We start from the raw sequence: 17,827 nt of genomic DNA on the forward strand, positions 1-17,827 counted from the left end.
TAAAGAAGATGTGGCACATATATACAATGGAATAGTATTCAGCCATAAAATGAAATGAAATTGAGTTATTTGTAGTGAGGTGGATGGACCTAGAGTCTGTAATACAAAGTGAAGTAAGTCAGAATGAGAAAAATAAATACCATATGCTAACACATATATATGTAATCTAAAACAAACAAAAAAATGGTTCTGAAGAATCTAGGGGCAGGACAGGAATAAAGATGCAGATGTAGGGAATGGACTTGAGGACATGGGGAGGGGGAAGGGTAAGCTGGGACGAAGTGAGAGAGTGGCTTGGACTTATATATACTACCATATGTAAAATACATAGCTAGTGGGAAGCAGCTGCATAGCACAGGGAGATCAGCTCAGTGCTTTGTGACCACCTAGAGGGGTGGGATAGGGAGGGTGGGAGGGAGATGCAAGAGGGAGGACATATGGGGATATATGTACATGTATAGCTGATTCACTTTGCTATAAAGTAGAACCTAACACACCATTGTAAAGCAATTATACGCCAATAAAGATGTTAAAAAAAAGAAATTATAAAACCACAATGAGGTATTTTCTCACACCGGTCAGAACGGCCATCATCAAAAAATCTACAAACAGTAAAAGCTGGAGACGGTGTGGAGAAAAGGGAACCCTCTTGCACTGTTGGTGGGAATGTAAATTGATACAGCCACTATGGAGAACAGTATGCAGGTCCCTTAAAAAACTAACAACTAGAACTACCATATGACCCAGCAATCCCACTACTGGGCATATACCCTGAGAAAACCATAATTCAAAAAGAGATATGTACCACAATATTCATTACAGCACTATTTACAATAGCCGGGACATGGAAGCCACCTAAGTGTCCAACAACAGATGAATGGATAAAGAAGATGTGGCACATGTATACAATGGAATATTACTCAGCCATAAAAAGAAATGAAATTGAGTTATTTATAGTAAGGTGGATGGTCCTAGAGTCTGTCATACAGAGTGAAGTAAGTCAGAAAGAGAAAATAAATACTGTATGCTAACACATATATATGGAATCTAAAAAAAAAAAAAAAATGCTTCTGATGACCTAGGGGCAGGACAGGAATAAAGATGCAGACATAGAGAATGGACTTGAGGATATGGGGAGGGGGAAGGGTAAGCTGGGCCGAAGTGAGAGAGTAGCATTGACATATATGCACCACCAAATGTAAAATCGCTAGTGGGAAGCAGCTGCATAGCACAGGGATGTCAGTTCAGTGCTTTGTGACCACCTAGTTGGGTGGGTTGGGGAGGGTGGGAAGGAGGCTCAACAGGGAAGGGATATAGGGATATATGTATACATATAGTTGATTCACAGCAGAAACTAACACAACATTGTAATGCAATTATACTCCAATAAAGATTTTTTTAAAAAGACTAGATTAATAATTTCAGTGGAGAATTAAAAGTGATAAAAAAAGGAAATTTCAAAACTAAATTTAAAAATTACAATAAGCAAGAAAAAAATAATATTTATACACACAACTTTCTTGAAATTTCGGAAAAGGAATTTACATAAGATTTAATAGTGGAACTCTTACTTTTTAAAATTTTGTGTAGTTATTTGGACTAAAAATATTCTTCCAAATGAAATCTTTTTTTTTCTACTTTAGATGGACTCTTTCAAACTCATCATGGTGAACTATATAGTAATTTTGGAAATTCTTGTCAATGTTAAAGGAAAGAGAGCAAAATGAGAGAACCTTACTGAGTACCTATGTTTTTCCAATGACTGGCTTAAGTAAGAGCATTGCATTACCCTCCTCACTGGAATTGGCATTATCATTATAAATATATATACAAGGAAACTAGAACATAAAATTTAAGTCGCTTGATCAATTTACTATGATACTAAGTACATCCTAAGATTTGACCATGAAGTATTCCCAAGTCATTTTGGAATAACCCTTGGTATTTTGGAAAAATAATAAATATGAATTACTTCACTATACTAATTAAACTATAACATGACTAAATATTTATTTGTTTTCATAGGAAGGCCAATTAAATATTTCTTTATTATACTTACAATAATGCCTTTTAAAAATAAGTAGTAATATTATTTGTGCCTTTAGAACCAATAGGCATCACTAGGTGAAGTGCATTTTATTTGATGTCAACTGCCCTGTTCCCTGTGGAATGCATGTCATTAATGCAGAAAGGTTTGACAGACAAGAGATTTGAAACCCAACGTCTACCCTTTTTTTAACATCATGTCACAGAAACATTCAAGTACTAAAGTGAACTAGAAGTGTTGAAAAAAATCTGGTATGTTCTTTGTATCAATATATAATTAATGGATTACTGGACTGAATGTCAATATTATGACATAGTATGAGTGTGTTTCATGTTTGGTAACTGCAATCATTGTTGCTTTTGTTGTGGTCATCCATGTACAATGCTTGGTGTCAGTCTATTTATCTCTTGTAAAAATAAAATACAGTATGTGTGTGTGTGTGTGTGTGTGGGAAAAAAAAAGAAGAAAAAAAAAGAAAATGGAAAAAATATATATATATAATTAAAAGGTAGTCTTTCTAGTATTACTATTCATATGTATCTGAAAATCAAATGTAGAATTTATCAACAGAAATGTTTTAAGCTACTATATTTTCTAATTAAATATTCATTTTAAATAAGTAAAAATTAATATTGTATGAAAAATGATTCACAATTTAAAATATAAGTGCATCTATATTAAACTGCATAAATGTGTCAATAGTCTTTATTAGGTGTGTGGCAAAAAACCACTATGAGTTTCATTTACGCAGAATCCATCATTGACTATCACTGATTTATGTTTCATATTAATTATGGTCAAAAGAGCTGGTATTCACCACTGCTAGTGCTGTAAGCAGTTGTAAATAAAGAATAAATAGGATTTTGTAAACCTGCATACCCTCGTTTTCCCTGACATCAGGTTTTAATCCAGGTTTTCATGTTTCCTGAATTGACCATAAGGAAGATTCAACACATTCCCATGTGAAATAGGTACAGGCATACGTTAACATATATGTACCAGCTAAAATAACAAGAAGTAATTCATAAGTTGTGGACTATGAAACAGGTAGTGGAGAAAATCATCAAGTGGCTATAAATACCACGACCATTCAAAGATATGCATTCTCATTTAAAAACCTCATACCTGCCCTTTGTGAATCCTCCAGTCTAAGACCCTGGAAAGAAACATGGTAGGTTTCTGGTTTTGTCTTCCACCTAAGTCAAGGGAAGTAGTTATTTTATAGCAACTCAATCATCAAGCTTCTGTTATCACCTCCTGACCTAAATTTTGTAGTTTCTAAAGAAGCAAAGAGTCCTTGTACATACAGATCTATTTTTAAAGCAGTTGACAGTGTATTAACTAGAGTACGATTGACATTTGAGTCGTGTTAATAAACAACCATAAGCCCAGATTTCTCTTCACTTCAGTTCTCTGACCACTTCATATGGCTTTCTTACTCAGCTGCCTTCCTCAAAATACTTTGCTTAGGGTTAATAGTTTTCATCAACATTAAAATGGTTCCTCCATATAATAATTCTAAAAGTGTTTTCTTGCTGAGTTAAAATGAATATATTTAAGTAGAATTATCCTCATAAAGCCTACATTAACACGATTTCTACATGAGTCTGGCCAGAAATATTATATGTCTTTTACAATTCATTGTCATCTCAGTTATTTTTTCATAGTCTTCTGTATCTTTCAAATAGTAGTTAATGTTAAATCACTCATTAATGGGTATTCCTCTTTTGTCGTTATACATTAAGCAAACATCGTGAAATAGTTTCTGCAAGAAAACTTATTTGAAACAATAAGTTATTCACAAGATTTATGTTTCATCATATTGATTAATGGGATTCCAGTAGAAAACAATGCATACCTTATTAAACAAATTGTGTATAGTATAGTAACTCAAGAGCCACAAAATTATTTTCTCTGGATACAGCAATTCATACATAGTTAATATAATAGGAAGCAAGACCTCATTGGCAGCTTGTCATTGGAAAATCAGGTTAAGTACCAAGATGTACCTTTTAACATAATGGAAACAAGGCAATCCAAAGTCCTGACCTTAACCATAATCACTCACAACTCTATTTGGGCACAAAAGTCCTGATTTATTATAATTCGTCATCATCGAAAGTACTAATTGGAAACGTTATAATATAGTCATGCCAAATGAGATGATAGAATTAAAGTATTACTATTAAAATGTACATTTTTAAGTAACTATTATCCCAACATTTATTATATAACATCTCATCTATAGCAACTGATTCCTTAGTTCTAGGTATGTTTGTATTTTATTCCAGTTATTTAAGGCACAATTTTCACTAAATCCATTAGTTCTAAGGATGTTTAATTGAATTGTAAGAGGTCTTTTAAGCTTAAATTACCAAAAAAGTCTTAGCTTTGAAGAGAATACTCAGCATTTTGTTTTCTAATTGCTCTTAGCACTTTCTACAGACAACAGGCTAAGAGATTTGCATATTTAAACAATCTTTGTAGTAGAGCATATATCCATAGACTCCCATGATGCTTCAGACAATACAATATTGAAATTAAAACATATCAACGTGGAGGCATACACTTCATTCAACAAATCATTTTGCTTAAAGAAAGGAACAAAAAATTGTAGGAGCAAAGATCATTTCAATAGAGCAGTACCTGAATAGCAGCTTATTTATATTTCAGATAATTATTTTTGTTTACTGAAGTACTTAATTAACCCATAATAAATATGTACAACCAAATGCAATTTTTATTTGAATATTGTGTTTGACGTATTTGCTTCACTAAAGCACAAACTATAGCAGAGCCTAACACTAGTCAAATCTTGTCCTCAGTGGCCTGCTTTCTTCGTCCAAAGTAAATATGCATGCACACACACACACACACCTACCTGCATGTGCTCACACCAACACATGCAAACACTCAGACAGATAACTCAGACATACACTAACACACAGAATTTGGTATTTGGTATTAAAGAAGATCAAGAAGTGTGCGGAAAGTTTTAAAATCCATATAAGATGTCTATACCCTAGCCATGTTCTATTAAGTAAATATAATATTTATGTATAAATAAAAATTTGGCTTTCTATAAGGACAGTTGAGTAAATCCATGTATGTGTGCACGTGTGTGCATGCATGAACATGTGTTTGTGTGTGTGTAATCCTAAAACAAGGTAACTGGAACGGGCTCCTCATTTCTTTCCTTCAGGAAGATGCATATTTAAAGTGAGAAATACACATCTTTCACATATAAAAGAACCATGGTTATTGGGAAAGTACCACAAAATGAGCAATGCTATTATCAAGTAATGATTTGGCTTAAGATTTTCTATCACTACAATGGCAACCATATTACAATATGTAAGTGCATTAAATCAACATTTTGTACCCCTTAAATTTACAGTGTTATATGTCAAATACACCTCAATAAAAAATAATTTCAATTAATTTAAAAGTCTCCTACCAGAACATGTACATATATATGTATATATATACGTATATGCATATACATACACGTATATATGTGTATATATACGTATATATATAGATATATAATTTTTGTCCCAGAATTTTGATTATTCGGTTAATAAACAATTTTATTTCTAATTATTCCGTAATAGCTTAGTACTACAAGAACTTATATATCTCATACTCACCTTAGGTCACATTATGTTGTTTATTTTTATTATCTCCCAATTCTTATTTTTTATTTCACTTAATTAAATATTATAATTCATTTTATAATTGTAATGCATATAATATGTGGATATATATGTGTATATTCTTCATTTACATATCTATATCTATACACCTTTTTCATTCTTTTCTTCTTAAATTATAGAAATTTAAGGGGTTAAGCAGTATGTCTGAGACCTCTTCGTGCCCAGTGTACTTTGTGTTGGAGTGCACCAGGGAAAGAAAGAAGGCACCTTCTTGTAAACATGATAATGACAATCCTCCTAGCAATCTAATGGCTTAACTATTGGAGTCTGATTGTCCATAGCATTGTTTCAGCTGATGTACCTCACTGTCTGAGACAATGGTTAATAAATTGTAATCTGTAGACTTACTGAGCAGGGTTCCCTGAAAAATTGTTGTATGCTATGTAACAATATGAGGATAAGGGGATATTTATGACCAAATACGACTCTTCTGTGTTAGTTATGTGGCAGTGCCCTTTACTTGAAGATCTCACATGTTAACTTGATTCAGAATGCATCTCACATGACCAGAAAGGATCCAGGAAGCTGCTGGAACATCCTGGACCTCTCTCTGCTCCATCTGTGTCTCCTGATTGTGTACGTTCTTGAAACTGTTTATTAAACTTGAAACATTTCATACTGAACATTTAGCTACATTAAAAATGGGTTTATATTTAGCTTTAGCCAAGTTTCTATTTACAAATTATTTGTCAATAAGGCCATGAGTTTTTGTGTTTTTTAGACTATGCTGCTATAACATAGCCCTAAAATGAATTTTTGAGTATCCTTCATTTTCATTTTGGCATCACATAATATAATATGATATGATTATTTTGGCTACAGAAAAAGAGAAGAGGTGGAGCAGAATTCATATTTTTCCTTAACAAATGCTTATATGTGTTTGGCTTTATTCTCAGTTAATTTGTTTTACGTAACACAATACTTGAGGGCTGAAGCGTTATGTAACCTCTATTTTAAATAGACAGGATTTATTTAAATGTTACAGAAATATGCAAAGATAAGAAGCATTTTACTGGTATGGATATAAATGATGGATAATCAAATATTAAGGAGAGCAGTTAATTTATCTTCAATTATTTAATCACATTGTTTTAGAAAAAGTGAGGGCATTTTTTTTTGAGGGCATTTTTTAATGTGCTAAAATAACAATATCTAATGTAGAAGAGTACACAGACATGAAAATATTGCTTTCTTTTATTGTAGCATGCATCTGCACACAAATTATCCATAAAGACACTAACCTGTTTTAGGGTCTACAGAGAAGTAGGGCTGTCCCTGGAGAATGCTGTAAACCACCCGAGCACTGTTTCCATAGGTAGGGTCATCTGCATCAGTGGCTGTCACCTGTAGAACAGAGGTACCTGTGCATTCAGGAAAACAAATTTTAGTGTGTGATGGCATTAAACACATGATTAATTTGTACACAGAAAAAGGTAATGCTGAAATACTTATGGAGCGTGATAATTTCTTGTATTTCTTAGATTTATCTCTCAAACATGGTCCCTGCTTTCTTTCCGTGCCACTAATTGTCCTAAATGAGAGCCCAGAATGGAGTGTTTGGTTTCAGATAGTTTAATGTGATTCTTTATATGCTGATACCATTATAATGGGTCTCTTTTAACCCTCACATAATCAGTGTCGGGTTAGGTCAATGCTCAAGAATCAAACAGGTGTTAACTGGGGATAAAAATCAAAAGTATTTTGAGAGTGTACAGTTGACTCTTGAACAATGCTGGGGGTACTGACAATATGCAGTTTTTACTTTTAATAATTAAGTCTATGATTTAGGTCTGACACACCTACTAAGGGTCTAATATCTACTTAACTACAAAGTTTTTACTTCTATGTTGGAATTCAGACACAACTTTAAGCAAAACTTTTTCTGTACCTTCAAAGGATCCTAGAAAGTTAATAGACTTAGTATGTCAAGTTCATTTGACAATCCTTATTAGCAGAACATAAATGTACAGTTGGCCCTCCATATATATGGTTCCACATCCACGAATGCAACCAGCTGCTGATGGTGTACTATATTATGATCTGCAGTGGCTGAATTTCTGGATATGGAACTCACGGATATGGATATGGAGGGCCAGCTATGGGACTTGAGTATCTCCAGGTTCTGATGCCCACGTGGGTCCTGGAACCAATTCCTTGCAGATACTGAGGGATGACTGTATATAGATTTTTAATAAAATGCAATGATTTGGGCCTCTAAATAGTATTTTTACATTGAGATGCTAAGCAAAAATATAACTAGTAATTATGCACACTCAGAAGAAAAGGACTGTGTTATACCTAAGAGAAATTTCTAATTGTGGATAATAAAACATAATGGTGACACCAAATTCTGGCAGGAAATTAGGCCTTTCATACACTGCTGGTGGAAATGTAAGTTTAGAAAATTCTTAATAAACAAACATACATTTACCATACAATCCAGCAAATTGCACTCTTGGGCATTTATGCTAAAGTAATAAAAATATACGCTCACATAAAAGCCTATTTACAAATATTCACAGCAACATTATTCTTAGTAGCACCAAACTGGAAGAAGCCCAGATATCCTTCAACGGGAAAATGGTTAAACAAACCATGGTACAGTATTACTATGGAATACTACTTAGCAATAAAAATGAACAGAATATTAATATATGCACTAACTTGGATAAATTCTTCAGGGAATCATACCCAGGAGGGGAAAAGACAGTCCTCAAAGGCTATATACTGTATATGATTCCATTTATTTAACATTCTTGAAGTGATGCAATTTTAGAAATGGATGACAGATTAGTAGTTGCCAGAGTCGGGAAAGAAGGAGTGGAAAGGGGTGGGTTTGGTCATAAAAGGGCAACATGAGAGATAACGATGATGCTGGAATTGGTCAGTATTTTGATTATGGATATGTGCGAACTAAACACATACATACACACACAGGTAAAACTAGGGAAATCTAAATAAAATTGGTAAATAATTTCAATAACCTGGTTATGATATTGTTTTATATTGGATATTTTGCAGGATGTTAGCATGGGGTAAAACTGGGTAAAGGGTACAAGAAATCTATATCGTTTCTCATGAATGCATGTGAATCTATGATGACCTCAAATTTTAAAGTTTAAAATGTATATCTTCTTGCTTCACTGTTAGTCCATTCTTAGAGAGCCTTATTTGGGCTTGGATGTGTACCATAATTTTTCTCATTATAGCACTATGATTTCTGGCTTGATAAACTTTTCAGAGCTAGTCACATGTAGACTACCTCTTCCATGACTAAGTATAATAATTACTGTAGAATATTAAACACTTCTGCTGTGACTTCTCAACACCTGTTCCATACCCATATTCATCTCTCCAACTTGTTCAGAGAATACCAGTAGGTAGATATTTACCCAAAAATGTTGGTTTAGGAGGGAGGCATTTTCATTTGGTACCTCATTGAAGAAATTAAAATCTGTAGTAGGTACCCAGGTCAGACTCTAAAATGTGTAAAAAAGCCCATACTATGGTTAAAATGTTATAAAATTATACCAGTCAAATGTTTGATCTTATAGGAAAAATGCTGATCATACCAGGCATACAAGAATTACTAGGATTCAAAAAAAAAAAAAACAGTATAGATAGAAAGCAGTAAAATAATGGCCATCTTTTAAGAAACCACAGTTATAAAATGCTCAGGTTTTAAAACTTGCTGTGGCCTTACAATAGTGATTTAGGTCTAAATAATTTTAATGTCTAAACTGTAGCCCCAAAGCAACCATTCCATGAAGAAAACTGGGAAAGGCAAATAGTGCAAGATCACACATCATTTACTGTGACAGGCTGGACCACCACAGGAAAGAAAGAGTGCTCTGCTTGGCTTGAGCTGTCTTTAAAAGCCCAGGCTTGTTAAGTGAAAGCTGCGATGCGTGAGTGGAGTGACAAATGAAATAAAGAAAAAGGAGAAAAAGAGGAAGAAAAGAAAAAAAGGTAGTATGGTGGTGTTGACTAAGTGATGGTTTAAAGTACCAAAAAGAAGTGGGCAGAGCAGAAAAGAGTTCCAGAGGAGAGAAAGAAAATATACTAACTCTCTACCGTGGTCAAAAAGTATGGTCATTATCAATCACAGACACCTCTGTACCATTGGTCGCAAGGGTAGTGGGCAATTCTATCTGTGTGTAAAGCAAAGAACAGTAAATTACCTCTATCATTGTTTTTGGTGGCATCTGAAGGTATCAGTCTGCCACTTTGAGTAAACAGGTTGCTGGCTGAAGGGAGCATAGGTATATATGCACAGCACAACTCAACCAAAAATCAACCTGCCCCAGAATACAGCAGGAGTGAGTTAAATAGCAGGGGTGGAAAATAAATTGTTCAAAGATTCCCTACCAAGGAGTTCTAAACCAAAAGGAAAACATTATACTTATTTTATTTTCTTGTTTATTTGAAGGTTTGATGGGAACATTTTAAGAACCATTGGTGCTTTTGGAAGTTCTTTTACATTAAGGAAAAAAAGGCTTTTTTTTTTTTTTCATTAGAAATATATAAATAATAAAAACATAAAACGCCTTAGGGTGTGTGTTATGAGTTGGATTGTTTTCCCTCAAAGTTCATATGTTGAATTCCTGAACTCCAGTGCTTTAAGAGGTGATTTTATTAGGAAATAGGGTCATTATAGATGTAATTAATTAAGATGAAGTCACACTGCAGTAGTTTGGGCCCCTACCCTAACATGACTGGTGTCCTTATAAAAACAGGAAATTTAGAGGGAGACAAACACACACACACACACACACATACACACACAGGAAGTACATTATGTGAAGATGAAGGCAGAGATCAAGGTGATATTTGCACAAGCCAAGGTAAGTCAAAGACTGCCAGCAAAGCACTAGAAGCTGGAGAAGAGGGTTGGAACAGATGCTTCCCCAGCGCTTGAAGAGGGAACATGGCCCTGCTGATACCTTGACCTCAGGCATCTAGCTTCAGGAACAGTGATACAATAAACTTGTGTTGCTTAAGCTACCGAGTTTGTGGTCCTTTGGTGCAAGCAGCCCTAGCAAACTGATACATTGTACTACGGCTGCAGTGGAAGGAAGTGACATTTATTCTCAGAATTTACGGTTGTTCTTTGACTCTGGACAAGAGTCTGAAGTTACAAGCCAAGAAAAAAATGATGGATAATATCCTAGACTATTTGATGCCAGATACATCAAAAAGGAGATAAAATCAAAAGTTAATCTCACAAGTAGATAAAATTAAATTAGGTAGGAATTAATGGTATTTGATATTTTTTCTGAATATTAGGCATTACTAGCGATCCACCTATTAGCATTCTAAGTAAATTAATTAGTTACATTGGTCATTTTAATAAAGACTTTTTTATTCCTGGTTAGAAGTTTAAGTAAAAAAGAAATTATCAGTATGGATATATCTATGTCTCAGAAAAGTATCCCACATTGGACAATTCAATTCCTTTATTCATGCTATGGGCCCTAACTGTGTACATAATAGAAGAGAGAAAATTATTATCCTCTACAGTGTTAGATTTCCAAAGAAAAATACGTAAAGATACCTAAAAGTCCATTATTCCACTAGAATATTAAAATAATTATCTAATTTTCTCTGGAAATTATTATATGGATTTGGTCAATAGATATTAAACCAACAGTCCCTTCCCTACATAACTGGCTTCCAATCAAAGAAAACTTTAAAAAGTGCTATATAAGCATTTTTAATTTTTTTTTTTTTTAATTAATTAATTTATTTATTTTTGGCTGTGTTGGGTCTTCGTTTCTGTGCGAGGGCTTTCTCTAGTTGTGGCAAGCGGGGGCCACCCTTCATCGCGGTGCGCGGGCCTCTCACTATCGCGGCCTCTCTTGTTGCGGAGCACAGGCTCCAGACGCGCAGGCTCAGTAATTGTGGCTCACGGGCCCAGTTGCTCCGCGGCATGTGGGATCTTCCCAGACCAGGGCTTGAACCTGTGTCCCCTGCATTGGCAGGCAGATTCTCAACCACTGCGCCACCAGGGAAGCCCGCATTTTTAATTTTTACAACTGTTTTCATTAAAAACAATAACCACAGAAACATTGCATCTTAAAGTTTCATCGTCTATTTAGTGTACAATATTTTCACATTAAATATTTCCTATGGTGCACACTTAGCTAATCCCGTGCTAGGGATTAGAGCCTCTCAGCTGATGTTTGAAACAAATCTGAAAAGAATCAAGTACATACAAAAGGTTTCAAGATCTCTTTTCTACAATAAAACTTGTCTTGTTTCCTTTTGGGACTGCCGTGTGTCAGTCTTTCCATGTGGTTTCTTTTTGTACTACTGTTTTATAAACAGCACACATTTTGTAACATTACATATCAATGAGAAACAGAGGGGACTTTCCCGAAAGTCTCGGTAGATCAATTTGAAATATTTAATAAGGCATTTTAATACCAAGCAAATATTCTCTGAGATTGCAAATCATTATGCATGACTTGTCAGGGTTCACAGCTCTGTTAAAATCTCAAGTGAATTAACATTGAGCAAGAACTCTAAGTAAAAATAAGCTGGAGATTTATGAAGGCTGAGAGTATCTCTCTGAAGGAATCTCTTAGGGCTCAATTCCCAGAAGATTTTTCCAGGGACTGTGAAAAAGTAATAGTCATCAAGATACAACTTAAATTTCATTCCTCACAGGAGGGCTGTAATTTCACCAACAGAGAAATAGCACAGTATTCCAGTCATCGTGTAATTTTGTAAAGCCTTGAGTATTCACCCAAGAGTCACTGGATTAAAAAAAAACCTCTGCAAGTACACTTATGAAACATCTGGGTAACAGAGCAGAATTCACTATTCTAATTGTATATTTTCAATCACAGCTATTGTTAGTTTCTGTGTTCTTCCAATTAGATCCTTTTTATGGAACTACCTAATGTGAGATTTGACATTACTCAAGTAAACTTTTTATCATATTCCATAAATGAAAAAATTAAGGAAATAATATGTATTTAGTGCCAGTAATGTGTGATCCCTCTGCTATATGCCATTTAATTTAATAATAAGATACATCTATTGAGAAAATTACACCCAATGCCATTTTACAGGTGGGAGCATCGGGGTTCATTACGGTTATATAGTTGACAATTGGAGAAGGCAGAATTCAAGCTGGTCCTATCTGTTTTGCTGTGACGTTCTTTCCCATATATGCCATCGCTCCATTCAGCCATGATCTGTTGAGTGTTAATAGTTACAAGATCTTCTGCCTTGTACTTGTCTGTTTCCTTGGTGGTATGTAAAGGCTGTCCAGATGCATCTACTTGTAGAGAGGCAGCATTATATTTCACCCCATATACACACCATAGCCAAAGGCCAAGTCAGTAAATATATTTTGTCAGCAGAGGCTGTATGTAAAATACTTCGGGGGAAGAAATCTCCAAGTACTGACACCAGTGATGTACTCTTCTGTAGCCTTATAGAATGCTTGATTTCTGTACAGAGTAAATGGTTGCAGTAAAACGTGACTTGACTATCATATCCCCACCAGTCTTACATATCTTCTAAATCCATTTGCATGTTGCTCTCACATTCCTTTCCTACCCTGTTCTGCTGTTTGTAGGAATCTTACACCTGTCATTGACATTGATTAGTGTTTCCCATGTCTGTCCACTAAAACCCAGCTCCTGGGTCAGGTAACACCACCGTCCCAGCCATAAGGATGCTCAGTTCCTTCAGTGGTTGCCTCACAGTTCACCATGTGGCCTTTCATTTCTCCTACCATGTTTGTAACTTGTTCCACAGACTCAGTCCCTTCTATTGAACTAAATGACAGTGGATTTGATTTTCTTGATTAAGCTCCAATGCATACAGAAGGTATTAACAAGTTTCTCCCCAAGTATCCTTCATTTCTTTTCTGGATAATGACTATACTTTACCAAATATAAAGATTAGGTTCTGTACTTGACTCTAATAGAGTTACTACTTTCAAATGAGAATCTGGGTGTTCTTTACATTCAATAACTTGAAATTACTTAACATATTGGAATGTGACAAGTATATCATTTGGAGAGCTGTCTATTTTATGCAAAATTTAAAAATGAGATTTTCAGGGAGAATGTTTTTAACGTGGAGGAAAATTCATACATATATACACTCTATCTATCAATCTATTTATTTACAGATATAGAGGAACAGTAATTCAATACTTCTTAAAGTATTCCCTAGTTTAGCATGTGTGATAATCAAGTCCACTGCATAATTGCTGATTTTATATCAATTTCTTATCAAAAATTAGAATTTGTATAAGTTGCTTTAATGCTCATGCTTTACCAAGTATTCCATTTAAAAAATAAAAGTTATTAACAAATTCAGCATTTTTCTGAATAACACACTATTATTTAAGCTGAATTTTCATTCAATGATAAAAAGAAAAGCAGAAATAAAATCAAAACCAATAAACTATGAAACAATTACTACCAAACAGAATACCAGGGACAGAAATATTTTGTCCTTCTTTGCCACAAAAGTTGCAATAATTTTTCAGAAGTGTTTAATAGAAGATTATAAAGTATATGCTATATATTATATATATTTTTGTAAATATATGTGTACATATCCACTCACATAAACAACTGACATTCAGTCATGAATATCAATCATCGAGGAAATATAATAATTTCAATTTCTTTATCACCAGTTAGCTGAAAAATTGATTTTTAAATATTTTAATAGCACAGTCTCCATATTTTACAGTAACCAAAAATAAAACATAACAATACAGATATAAAGTTAAAATCCTCTTTATGTCTTAGTCCCATACCTACTCCTACCAGATCTACTATTAAAAGTAGCAATATTTTCTTTGCCCTAATATTTGTTCTTTCATTTTAATTTAAAATTTTCTGATTGTATCACAATTGAAAATTGTCATTGATATAATTAAAGATGAAGGATGCACTGCATCTACATTACCTCCCAATATCTCTCCCCCACCATGCAATTTTAATTACATTATTAATTTTAATTATGGTAGCATTACTTTTATTATTATAGATAAAATGTTTAAATCCCTATCTCTTGCTACATTGATTTTAGGCAGCAGATGTTGTGCCTGTAATGATTTCTGAGGAAACATATATAATTCATCATCTTTTCATCTTTGAATTTTTTCAGTTATATATTTGAAACAACCTAAATGTCCACGGAGAGATGACTAGATAAGGAAAATGTGATACCGATATAGTTATATTTCAGCCTTAAAATAAGAAGGAAATCCTGCCATTTGCAACAACATGGGTGAACCTGGAGGGCATTATACTAAGGAAAATAAGCCAGGCACAGAAAGACAAATACTGCATTATCTTACTTATATGTGGAATCTAAAATATTCGAACTCCTAAAACAGAGAATACAGTGGTGGCTGCCAGGGGTAGGGCAGGGAGAGAGAAAATGAGGAGATGTTGGAAAAGGATACAAAGTTTCAGTTATGCAAGATGAATGAGTTTTGTAGATTTAATGTACTGCAAAGTGACTATGGTAAACAATACTGTATTGCATACTTGAAATTTGCTAAGAGAGTAGATCTTAAGTCTTCTCACTACATACACACACACATTAAAAAAAGGAAGGAAAAAAGAAAATGGTAACTATGTGAGGTGATAGATATGTTAATAAGCTTGACCATAGTGATCATTTGACAATGTACACATACATCAAAACATCAAGTTGTACACCTTACATATATGCAATTCTTATTTGTCAATTATACCTCAATAAAGCAGAAAACATAAAATTTAAAATAGAAATTTTAAAAATGGATTTGATGTTTCCCTTGTTAAGTTGGAGTGCTACATCTTAATAAGTGTGGCAGAATGGGTTCATATATTTGCCAGGCAGATCAAGGACTCTCGTGTCCCCAGAGGGAGGAGTCGTTTGCATCAGAAGCAAGGACTTTGAAATATTCACCTACTGGTAAGAGCTCTTTTATTCTTTTTTGTTCCCCGCTTATGTGGGTTTTTTGGTTTACTGGAAGCTATTTTCTGCTTCATCCTTATGTCCCAATACCCCTATGTGAGCCATCCTTAGGAAAATCAAACCAAACCAAACCAAACCAAAATCAAAGCCTTTAATAAAACACATTTTCTTTGTATGTACAGAATAGGTTGAAAAAATTCTTCCTTGCTTTGAAATCTTTAATAAGTTGCCCAAGTGACTTCCTCTGTTTTTTTGTATTTACAAGGGATTTGGGGGCAGAACAGTTTTCACCTTTAGTGTTTAGGCCTGTAAATTTGATCTGTCTCTTTTACCCCATTAATTAATTTTTAATGTTTTCAATGCTCTGGAATTTTTGGAATCTCTGGATTTATCCACTGTTGGCACCCTATCTTGTTATTATGATTCCTTTTTGAAATACTTATGTATTTCAAAATACTTTTGGAATATCCTCTCTGACGTGTCAAGGGGAGAAATATCAAAATGAGTGGGTTAAATTATGTTGCAGTAACAATCCCTACATTTCAGAGGCATTAAACAATAAAAGTTGATTTCTCACTCACACTGCAAACTATGGCTGGGCTAGTGTTACTTTGTGTCAACTTATCGGCCCTCAGGGGCACTGTCTACTGAACTGCCACCCTCTACAATGTTGCTGTGGAACTTTGCTGACAATGACTCTTTTGAATTGAAAATACTACACAATGTTTGGGGAAAATGGCCTTTATGATACAGTTACATAAAATATTTTATAATTGTAGTTCTTGCTCTGTGGCTCATCTATATACAATGTTTCTTCCTGTTTTCTCTCTTGATGTATACCAAAACTAATTCCTGAGATCAAATTATTTAAACATATGAGCTAGATTATTTAAAATATACAAACATCAATATATCACATGCGAGCTACTTTGGTTCTGTACATACAGGTGTTTGCAAAGCATTGAATGAGGTAAATCAAAGTATAGACCACAGAGTTTTATTGCCTCACTAGGCTGGTTACTTTATTATTATTGTATATACGTGTATGTGTATATATATATATATATATATATATATATATATATATATATATATATAATTATACGTAATTTTATTATAAAATGTGTATAAGTGTTATTTTGTGTATGTGCGTGTGTGTGCATATATACACATATATATATATATGTATATATATATATGTGTATATATATGTTTTTAAGACTGAAAATTAAGCCTGGTGGAAGAGGTTTATGAAATGCTGCTTGGAACCAGCAAGGTTTCCGTGACTTTGTCAGTAGCTGCTTTAGTCACACAGAGTGTAAATTTAGTTACAAAGCAATTCCAAGACTGGTGCTCTTACATCTCTTGGCTGAGAGGACAATACAGAAACACTCCTACTCAAAGCAATCTCTTTTTGTTAATTGTATTTATCTTACAGAATATTTAAATTAAAGAAGTCAAACATGATCTTAGTAAGAAAAATATACCTCCTGTGCCATTTCCCTTAAGAAAAGCAATCTTATCAGTGTCTTACATGTCTTTTCATAACTCTCTCCACTCATTCAAAGGTCTGTCTTGTAGTATGCACATACTAAACTGAACTCTATGCAGCTTTTTCTGTAATAACAGAACATGGCATGGAAATGTCCATGCCATCTTGGTAAATATAATTTTCACAGCTACATGATATTCCGTATTGTTTACTGATGTGCACTTAGATTCTTCTAGTTGAGCTTCTTTCTGTTGCTGATAACAACTTAACACAAACAGTTGGGTAAAACAAAAGCCATCACATGTTCTTATTTTTCTGTTTGCTTCTTCCTTGCCGTATATACATGCCATGTTGTGATAAACTTCCAAAGCAGTGCCCCCTTCAGAAGGAGCAGAATTTTTCCAATATTTCATGGCACTTCAGTGTGATACAGCAGTGGAAGATTTACTGAGATCATTTAGTTAGACTTACACTAATGAACACATCAGTGAGACTTGGAAACATTCCACTGTGATGGCCTTAGTTAAATGGAACCATGGCTTGTATGGTTCCTTTGCCAACAATTGTTCAGTGTGCTACCAAAAATTCAATACTAATTTTCTTCCATGAAGAAAGTCAATGGCAAAGTCA

The 17,827-nt window shown here is 34.0% G+C and overlaps 1 protein-coding gene across 4 annotated transcripts in view; it reads right to left on the reverse strand.

Annotated features, from left to right (window-relative positions):
• CDH18 (cadherin 18) overlaps nt 1–17,827 on the reverse strand; it is a 588,690-nt gene that overhangs the window by 217,800 nt on the left and 353,063 nt on the right. For all 4 annotated transcript variants that reach the window (XM_036849393.1, XM_036849392.1, XM_036849395.1 and 1 more), the window contains exon 4: nt 7,005–7,124. In XM_036849393.1, coding sequence (XP_036705288.1) covers nt 7,005–7,124 — 120 coding nt within the window. The remainder of the gene's footprint in view (nt 1–7,004; nt 7,125–17,827) is intronic.

Source organism: Balaenoptera musculus, chromosome 3 (genome assembly GCF_009873245.2).
Source record: "Balaenoptera musculus isolate JJ_BM4_2016_0621 chromosome 3, mBalMus1.pri.v3, whole genome shotgun sequence".
NCBI lineage: Eukaryota > Metazoa > Chordata > Mammalia > Artiodactyla > Balaenopteridae > Balaenoptera > Balaenoptera musculus.